Below are 10,243 nucleotides of genomic sequence, written 5' to 3' on the forward strand. Positions count from 1 at the left end.
CTCCAGAAATTTACTTCTAGATTATCATATCAATAACAAATGTCATCTGCATAATAAATGTGTACTTTTGAGCAAAGACATAACAAATGATTGGTCGCAGTTTAATGAAGCTTTGCTGTAGCTGAAGAATTAAAGGCAGCATTTTGCATTAGGATTAACATTTAATTGTCACTTAAATTACAGATAATTAGCTGTTAGCCTAAATTATTGTTTTAAAGTTGTACCCTGTAGCTCCTCCTTTGAACCATTAATTATAAATACAATTCACACATGACTGTGAAATACAGAAAATTTCATCAAGAATAATGTGGTAAAACTGCAGGTTCTATATCACAAAACTGATTCTTCTTGAGATTCTGTGTCACACAACACATCAACAACATTTTTGCCAACAAAATGTAATTAAGTATCATTACTTATTATTTCCTGTTTTCTCCTTCAATGGCTTGAGTACAATTTCATGGGCACCCTCCAAAATCTCAACTAAGTAGCCCTCCATCCTTTGAGTCTTGACAAGGAGCGTCAGCAGCTTATTCCACTGCAAAGGACATCTGAGTCAAACTTGAATCTGTCCTCCCCCGATGTCCACACACATGCAATTCCAACACAGGTTCCTAGTTAACAGTCAAGGGTGAGGCCTCTGGCCTATTATTCCCCTTCGAATTCAGAGGGACTAAGACCAAATGTAATGTGTCTATCACAGATGAGATCAACTATATTCACACAGATAGGGTTGTTCTCCTTACAGCAGAGAAGGTTAAGGGGAGATTTGATGGAGGAGTTTAAAATCATGAAGGGTTTAGATAGAGTAAATAAAGAGAAACTATTTCCAGTGACTGAAGGGTTGAAAACCAGAGGGCACAGATTTAAGGTGATTGGCAAAAGAACAAGTGGCGACATGTAGAAAAAATATGCAATAAGTGATTTGGATCTGAAATGCACCACCTGATAGACTAGTTGATACAGATTGAATACATTCAAAAGGGAATTTGATAAATACTTGAAAGAGAAAAATTGCAAGGATATGGAGAAAAAGAAGAGTGGGACTAACTGAATTTATCTTCAAGAGAGTCAGTATTGGCTCAATGGGCCAAATGTATTGTTCCAAGATTCCATAACTGGATGAAGCCTGGGACCTTTTCTGGTCTGTATGGCATAACTAATCACTGAATAATCTTAGTCACGGTAATTGTGAGACTTCACTCCCAACATGCAGCCTTTCTAGACAGGATGGCAAACAACATTGTACTCCCAATTTCCTGCTCACCAATAGCAAGCATCCATGTTGGGTGTGGGGTCTCACAAGGAGTAGCTCCACTGGAGTATCAGAGAAGCACCCACATATTCCCTCATTAGTAACGGAAGTTTTTCCAATGCCACTCCTACATTCATCATCAGAATAAGCTTTTACAGGTGTCCTCTTTCTTTTCAGCCTTTATTCTCTCTTGCATCCAATAACAACTGGCTTACACAACCTTCTTCTACCCTCCTGTGTTGAAAATAAACACCTTTTCCAACACTCCTTTACAGGATCTCCACTGGCTGAAATCATATGTAGTAGTAAGGAAGATGGTTGTTGCTGCTGGAAGTCAATCATCTCAGCCCCTGGACATCAGGAGTTCCTCAGGTAAATGTCCCTTAGGTTCAGCCATCTTCAGCTTCTTCATCATTGTCCTTTCCATCAGAAGGTTAGAACTGGGATTGTTCACTGATGATTGCACAGGTTCAATTCTTTACACAATTCATTTGATAATGAAGCAGTCCATGCCCACATGCAGTAATACCTGGACTGATAAATGACAAGTAACACAACTTGCCACACAAGTGCAAGCAATGGCCAACTCCAACAAAAAAAATTCTGAACACTTCCCTTTGATATTCAGTGCATTACCATGAATGAATCCCCCATCATTATTATGCTGGGGGTTATCAATGACCAGAAATATAACTGGACTAGCCACATAAATGTTGTGGCTACAAGAGCAGGTCAGAGGCTGGGAATTTTAAGGTGAACTCACCTCCTGACTCCCAAGAGTCTGTCCACCATCTACAAGACACAAGTCAGGTGTGTAATGAATGGAACATTCCCCACTTGTCTGCAACTCCAACAACACTTGAGCTCATGGCCATCCAGGACAAAGTACCTCATTCACCACCCAAAACATTCACTCCCTCCATCGGTGGTGTAACACATATGTAGCATGTACCTTATACAAGATGCACTGCAGCAACTCACCATGGTTTCCAACAGCCCTCTCAAACCCACAGCCACTACCATCTAGAAGGACAAGGGCAGGAGGTGACCTGGGAAGGCTGCCCTCTAGATCTCATACTCTTACCTGGAGGTCCTGCAGAGGGATTGGGGTGGGGAGAGGGGCAGGGTGTTGCAGTGAATTGAGCTCTCCCAAAGAACAAGAGGACAACTTCTTCAACCAAGCAGGCATGGATGAAAGTGGACAAGGAAGTCAGCAGCAGGAGTCATACACCATCGTGACTTGGGAATATACTGCTGTTCCTTCATCATCATTAGGCCAAAATCCTGGGATTCCCAACCAATTTTCCATATAAGCTGCACTCACACATAGCCGCATAGCAACCCAGAAGGCACAGCTCATAAGTTGTCTCTTTTAAGATATGACACATGCCAGACAAGAAATAAAATAACCACACATTTAAACAAACAGGCCATGTACAAAACACAAAAAAATTAGAGGGGACTGTTGTCTCTACCTTACAGCACTGTGGGTGTGCCTTCAACACACAGACTGTAGTTGTTCAAGGAGGCAGTCCACCACCACCCTTCTCAAAGACAATAAACATCAGCGTCACCACAATACATCTTAAGGACCAAACATCTCCCCTCCATCAGTCTTTCTTTCCTCCTATAATCCTACAGCTTTGCAAACCCAAGCTGCATGTCAACCAACCATAATTCCTAATTTACCTCATTTTACTTTTAAAATGTGGTGATATTCTAAAATAAGGCTTTAGCCTTTCTTTTAGGCTTCTCAAATTAAGAATAAGGTATCCTGCTTGAAAAAGATTTATTTTTGTTCCCAATACATCTCAGGAATCCAATTTTTACTATCAGATACCAATTTTTTGATGCTTAACTCTCACTGCCAATGACATCCTCTCAAGCCATAACTATAATATTAACTTGCAATCAACTGGACATACCCCTGTATCCTTGGCCTTTTTAAATAAATACAAACCACAATTATTTTTATACCATAGAAAGTAACCAAACAAACTTGAAACACTAACTATGAATGGTGGGTGACCATGTAGCCATATTTTCGTGACGATTTGCTAAGCATATGAGGTACCATGCCATCACACTTTTCTAATACAACCATGTAAATCATCATGGTTTGTTCATGAAAATTTTTAAAGAAAATATAGAACTTCAAAAAGACTGCAGTGTTTTTTCAGCGACAGTCACACCGTTATTAGAAAGTCTCACAAGGCATAAGTCACTTGTGTGAATATTCATAGCGGGAGGATGATTCTGATCCAGACATCAAAATTGCCCTCTTCATCAAAATGAGTGATAAAACTTCACTCACTGGCTGCAGCACATAGAAACAATTTCCCTAATGTCCACCAATTCTCTTGATCATGTCATCCTTGAGATTTAATCTTCCAAGCATAGCGGTTTCACCTATATGGTCACGATCACATGTGCCAGTGCCAGTGCCAGTGGTCTTTGCTAGTGTGGAGCTTTGAAACCTTTTCCATCCACCTAGAGGTTAAATAGGGATGCAAGAATCATGTTGAAATGGACTTCCATAGAAACATACCAGATTATGACTCGTGTTTGTGAAATGAAATGAAATGAAAGCCGAGACGGTGACAGATGCCCGAGAGAAGCTTGACACCACATCTAAACAGGGTCCAAACCCAAGCAATGGGCATCAATGATCCAGGTGTCAACAGCTCGTGTGTTTTTTTTTCTGACTGCACTGCCAGTGACAAACAGGGCCTGAATGAACATGAGACTGGAGCTCACTCTGTGTCAACAAGGAGCACATTGAGAAACCCTCCCCACCCGGAGTGCGCTGAAGGGGCTGGGGCTGGCTGCGTTGCCCCCTCCCTCCCCCTGTTTTAGTGAGCTGGGCGCTGGTGGGACCAAGAGCAGGCGAGCTCCAGGGACGCCGCGGCCTAGCGCTCCTCAACAGGCTGAGGAAACGCCACACCAAATCTCCACAGCACCGAGAGAGAGGGAGAAATAAACTCACTTAATCCTGGACCCCATGGCTGCTCGCCGCTGTTCGCTTTTGTACAGGAGAGAACCAGCCGAGTATTTTCCTCTTCACCCTTCACGCAAAGCTGGGGAACGACATGGTCACCGGGGCAGAGAGAGAGAGAGAAGCCTCAGCCTCAGCCGGTGGGCGTGGCCGCGGGCCGCGGCGCCTGCCGGGACCTGTAGTCCAACTACTCGTCCCCCACCCCCTTTGCAGCGACGAGCCAACGTCACGGCGACCACTACAACTCCCAGAGAGCAGCGCGCGCGCGCCTGCGGCGGCCCCTCCTCCCGCCCCGCCCCCCACCCCGCCCCGCCCCGTGAGGCCGCGCGGACGCAAACATGCCCCACAAGTGTCAATCAGCTGGACTTGGCCAACTTTTTTTTCTTCTTCAAATGTCGGTGATCAAAAACCCACGTCTGTTTGCGATGTGACATCTGGAGCCAAGTGGCCTCCCTTTTATTGGGATGTTGCACGTTCTGTGCAACAGAAGCGATGTGACATTGCCCCATTTCTACCTGCGCTGCAGGAGCGGCTGAAGAAGCAACTTCACTTACCTGTGCCCCAGTTAAAGTGACCAGAGAGGGACTGTGCGTCCTGTTGCCGGGTAAAATGTTTCTGTTTTTTTAGAACAAAGTTCACCTGCAGCCTATTTTTAGCTGCTGTTTTAGTTGACTTTTTTTTTAACCAAGAGCTTGGATCAGGATTATTACTGAACTTTCTTGTGCATTTGCTTATTTCCTTCCCCAGCCTAAAATGTTTCTGTACCGAGTCCAGCAGTCGGTCTGGACGGATGGCAACTGAGTCCATTAAATTGGCAACTTAGGAGCCTTTTTTTTAAACCCTGAATTCCTCCTTTCCCACCAGCGCAGCTTCCGCCTGGGGTCCGCCTGGGGTCCGCCAGGGTCACCAAAGCGAGTCCGTGCACAGAGCAAGGAGCTTCTTCAGTGAAAACTGAAAACCCGAGGGAAGGGCTTGATCGGTCAATCTGAAGAGCTCCAGACATGGCCAGGCGACAGGCTCCTGTTCAAAACGCTCCTTTCCTTCAGAGAATTCAATCACTGCTTGACAGCTTCTTGGAAGGCACTTCGCTCACCTTCAACAGGGCACACAGGAGGGAGCAGGTTCAATCCAGGCATTCGAGAGGGCATTGGATGATTATTTGAATAGAAACAAATGTGCAAGGGTATGGAGAAAAGGCAGGAGTATGGCACGAAGTCATAATGCTCATTTCGAGAGCCGATGCAGATATGAGGTCAAATGGCCTCCCTCTGCGCTGTGACAATTTTGTGATTGTGAAACAAAATTCTGTGATTCACCTTTCACCTCTGATGAGGGGTAAGAGCAGAAATCACACCACCGCCAAGAGCTCTAGCAGCAACAGCAGGAGCAACACCATCAGCAGCACTAACTGCTTCAGCTACATGCCCTTCCATAAGGTAAATGGAATGGACACTGAGATTCAGCTGGAAGGAGACAAGACCCCCAACACAAGGTCTATAGCAGAGGGTCAATTCTCTCAACATGTCTGTGCATCAGTGCCTCAAGGGGCTCAAGCTGTCAACAAGATGCCTTTTGCTGGTGGGCCAACTTCCACCCCCCCCCCCCCGAGGTCTCTCTGCCCCTTGACAACTTGTGTGCCCTCCTCTGCAAGGAGTGAAACCAGATGTATGAGTACTCATAATGGCTTGTGTGCAGAGGAGGGAAGAACACCATTTGTAAAGGGTGAAATAAAAGCAAAAAACTGCGGATGCTGGAAAACCAAAACAAAAATAAAAATACCTGGAAAAACTCAGCAGGTCTGGCAGCATCTGCAGAGAGGAACATAGTTAACGTTTAATTTGTAAAGAGTGACTGTGAGGTGTGGATGTGAGAGAGCAATAGGCTGAGGGTAAGTGTTGGCTGTTGAGATAAAGATATGTGGTGCCTGCAGGGAGAGGTATGAGTGGAGCTGCAAGTTTTGTCGACCTGAGGAGCGCTATGCGGAAGAATTCTGGGCAAATTAAAGTGTGGGAATTGTTATCTAAAAGTGTTATGCCACTCACTTGTCATGGCCTCCTCTTGTTGAGCTGCCTCCAGGTTGGAGGGACCACACTTCTGCTACTGACTTCCTTGTCCACTTTCATCCATGCCTGCTTGGTTGGAGAAGTTGTCCTCTTGTTCTTTGGGAGAGCTCAATTCACTGCAACATCCTGCCCCTCTCCCCACCCCAATCCCTCTGCAGGACCTCCAGGTAAGAGTAAGAGATCTAGAGGGCAGCCTTCCCTCTTGATTCCTGTGGTTGCAGCTTCAAAAATCCAAGTATTGATAGGCCCTTGTAACCCATGCCATGGTTCCTTTAATTAGAAATTCTTCCTTTGACCGAATGAAACCATCATCCCTCCTGCCCTCCATAATTGTTCGGGGAACCCAGAGGTGAGATGCTAATGTTGTTGCTCCGGGATAGAGCCTTGGCAAAGCCCATTAGGTTCCAGACCTGAAAATGGTGCCACCATTTCAGCCGGGACTAAGTACACAAGATCCTACCCACAGAGTCAGTTTTCACATGTAGACTGACAGCACTCAGCTTTACCCAACCACCACCTCGCTGAACTCATCTACTATTGTTATTTTATCAGACTGCTTATCCAACATCCAGTACTGGATGAGCTAAATTTAAACGTTGGGAAGGCCGAAGTCATTGTCTTCTATCCCTCCTACAAGTTTGTTCTTTCGCTACTGATGCCAACCTTGGCAACCTTGGAAATAGTCTGACTCTGAACACATCCTTGGTGTCATATTTGATCCCGAGGTGAGCTTCCAACCACATATTTGCGCTATCCCTAAGACCACCTAGTTTCACCTTTTCTTTGTATATTCTTACATAGGATGTGGGTGTCGCTGGCTAGGCCAGCATTGGTTGCCCTTGAGAAGGTGGTGGTGAGCCACCTTCTTGAACCGCTGCAGTCTATGTGGACACCTCCGCATCACCCAAACCTGTCCTTGCCTCAGCTCATCTGTAGCTGAAACCCCTTCCCAAGCCTTTGTTAATCCTAGACTTGGCTATTTCGACACACTCCTGACTGGCCTCCCACATTCTCCATAAACTTGAGCTCATCCAAAACTCTGCCGCCCATGTCCTTATTCGCAACAAGCCCCATTCACCCATCCCGCTCTATGCTCCCTGACCTACAGTGTCTCCCAGTTAAGCAACATCTCAATTTTAAAATTCTTATCCCTGTTTTCTAAACACTCCATAGTCTTGCACCTCCCTATCCTTCCAAGATATCCGTGCTCATCTAAGTCTGGGACTTTGAGCATCCCAGATTTTAATTATGCACCATTGGCTGTCCTGCCTTCAGCTGCCCAGGCCCAAAGCTCTGGAATTTCCTTCATAAATCTCTCCACCTCTCTATCTCTCTTCTCTCCTTAAAAATTACCCCTTTGACCAAGCCTTTGGCCATCTATCCCGTCATCACCTTTTGAGGCTCGGTACCAAATTTTGCTTTGTAACATCCCTGTGAGTCACCTTACGATGTTTTTATTATGTTAATGACAATATATAAATACAAATTTTTTTGTAGAGAAACCAAAACTGTACACATCTTGGTGTGGCCTCATTAAGTCCTTATCTAATTTTTGTAAGACTCCTTTACTCTTATGCTGTAATTGCTTTGTAATGAATCTAACATACTATTTACTTTCCTAATTGCTCGCTGTACCTGCATGTTCATATTCTGTGAATCATGTACAAAGGCACCCAAGTCCCTCTGAATACCAATATTTACCTGTGTCCCACTACTTAAAAAAATTGTTTTTACTTTTCCTACCAAAGTGGATAACTTCACACTTCTTCACATTATATTCCATTGGCTGTGTCTTTGCCCAATCAGTTAACCTGTGTAAATTCTTTGGCAACCTCATTTCATCCGCCTCACAGCTTACTTTCTCACCTAACTTTGAATCATCAACAAACTTGGATACATTACAGAAAATGCTGGAAATATTCAGCAGGTCAGGTAGCATGTATGGAGAGAAACACTGTTAATGGACAGAATTCAGTTGAGCCCACCAGATCACTCTTGATGGGGTGGGGCGTCTGGAGAATCGAGCGGGAGTACCCACATCAGATTCCTGTTGTTGGGAAAACAGTGCCCAGTTAAGCTGGAGGCGGAAAGGGCCTGATGCGGGAATCCTGCCCGGCAGTGGTGGGATGTCTGTTAGGCTCATTAATGAGCCACTTGTCACCAATTACCCCTGAGCCCACTGGAATTCAGTAGTGGCTCAGGGATTTAATGGGAATCACATGGCTCTCCCAGGCCTCCAGAAGGCCACCCAGCAAGTCCTTTTGGGTTTGCCTGTGGCCCCGTTGGGGTGCAATACTTCATTGTCAAGCATTCAGTGCCCAATTGAGGGACCTAACATAGTGGGGGAGGGGGAGGGGGCATTGGTGAATGAAAGCCACCCTCCTGTCCTTGTCCTTGAACCCACCACATCCCCCTACAGCGAACCCTCCCCGTGACCCCCACCCTGTGTCCTGGCATACAGTGTTGATCCTTACTGGCAGCAGCCACTGCTCCCAGTGGTGCTGCCAACAGTGGAGATATGCTAGCATCTAATTAGCCAGCAGCATGCCCCCAGGTCCTAAATCTAGTGGAAGGCCTGACGCTGGCCGGTGAAGTGCCCTAACAGGCACTTAACGATGGCAAGCCTCCAGAAGCAACATGCGGTTCCAATCGGTGTTGGTGTGTGGGGGGATCCCCATTGCTACAGCTAAATCCCAGGTCATTTGGATCCCAGAAGAGAAGAGATGGTCCATCCAGGTTCACAATGTCAGACTTGCATGATTGAGATGAGAAATGCTATTCTATTGTAATTTATGTTATGCTTCATTATATAATAAATTTTCTGCATTTTCACTCATATGCAAAATTGTCACTTTTTTCAGATCAAATCATATATTCATATGATTTGATCTGAAAAAAGTGACAATTTTGCCTTCCAAGAAAGGCTGACAGTCAAGGAGGAGATATGCCCAAGTACTTAATCAGATGCTAGGTTTAATCAATAGATGGGAATTGATGCATTTACAGGCCATAAATCATTCATAATTATCCATTTAATAGCAGATTAGGGATTACTTATCAGCCCATATTAAAAATGCCTAAGCTTGTGAGAAAAGTTTTATGTTGTGAAAGTATGTATTAGAAATGAGTGAGGATTAAGCTTAATATGTAATGGCGATGGGATTGTATATTCATATAGATTTTAAATAATGCATAAAGATAATAAGGATAATATATGAATGAGGAATAGATATAGTGTGTATATGTATGTCAGATATTTTGATGTGAACTAAAGCTTAAAACACCAGTTGGGGTTTTTCACTGATGTGTTTGTCAGGCTGCAATGTTCTGCTCATTCATTTTAATGGGCAGAAATCACGGACTGGTGATGCAAAGTAGAAAACTGTGGCTAGTGTGTTTAATCCTTATTAATATCAGCCTCCAAAAATGAAAAGTGACTCAGGTCACTAAACAAGTATAACATCTACAGCATGCTGCCAAAAATTGAGCCTACCCTTATCTCCAAATATAAAAAACTCAACATATGTTCCATTACACGCTGCCACAAAGTGAGCATTTTCTTGCATCCATGACATAAAAAACTGAGTAGACTCAGTATACCCATCATTACATGCTGCCAAACAATGATCTTACTTTTCCCCTCCAAAAGAGAAGGCATACCTTTCATTACATCCCAGAGTGTCACATTTCAAAAGTAGTTATCATACCTCATAAGTCTTCACAAGGCAAAAAATCTTAATTGCTGAAATAACCACTTTCTGTGAAACTAGTGACACCAATGAATCGAAACATTGAATGAACTAAAGACAAGCAGTCAACAATCACTTCCAAGCTAACAATCAATTGTGATGCTGCATCGAGAGTCAGTCAGATGGGCCTAGAGGATATTAAATGTCCATATGTTTCAGGCCCAGCTCATTGGAGACTCAA

General features: G+C 44.3%; 1 protein-coding gene across 10 annotated transcripts in view; it reads right to left on the minus strand.

The window, feature by feature from the left end:
• LOC144685412 (DENN domain-containing protein 1A-like) overlaps positions 1–4,389 on the minus strand; it is a 604,549-nt gene extending 600,160 nt beyond the window's left edge. For all 10 annotated transcript variants that reach the window (XM_078549861.1, XM_078549856.1, XM_078549859.1 and 7 more), the window contains exon 1: positions 4,242–4,389. In XM_078549861.1, coding sequence (XP_078405987.1) covers positions 4,242–4,258 — 17 coding nt within the window. In that variant the 5' untranslated portion in view covers positions 4,259–4,389. The remainder of the gene's footprint in view (positions 1–4,241) is intronic.
• Between the last annotated feature and the right edge of the window lie 5,854 nt (positions 4,390–10,243).

Source organism: Cetorhinus maximus, chromosome 10 (genome assembly GCF_964194155.1).
Source record: "Cetorhinus maximus chromosome 10, sCetMax3.hap1.1, whole genome shotgun sequence".
NCBI lineage: Eukaryota > Metazoa > Chordata > Chondrichthyes > Lamniformes > Cetorhinidae > Cetorhinus > Cetorhinus maximus.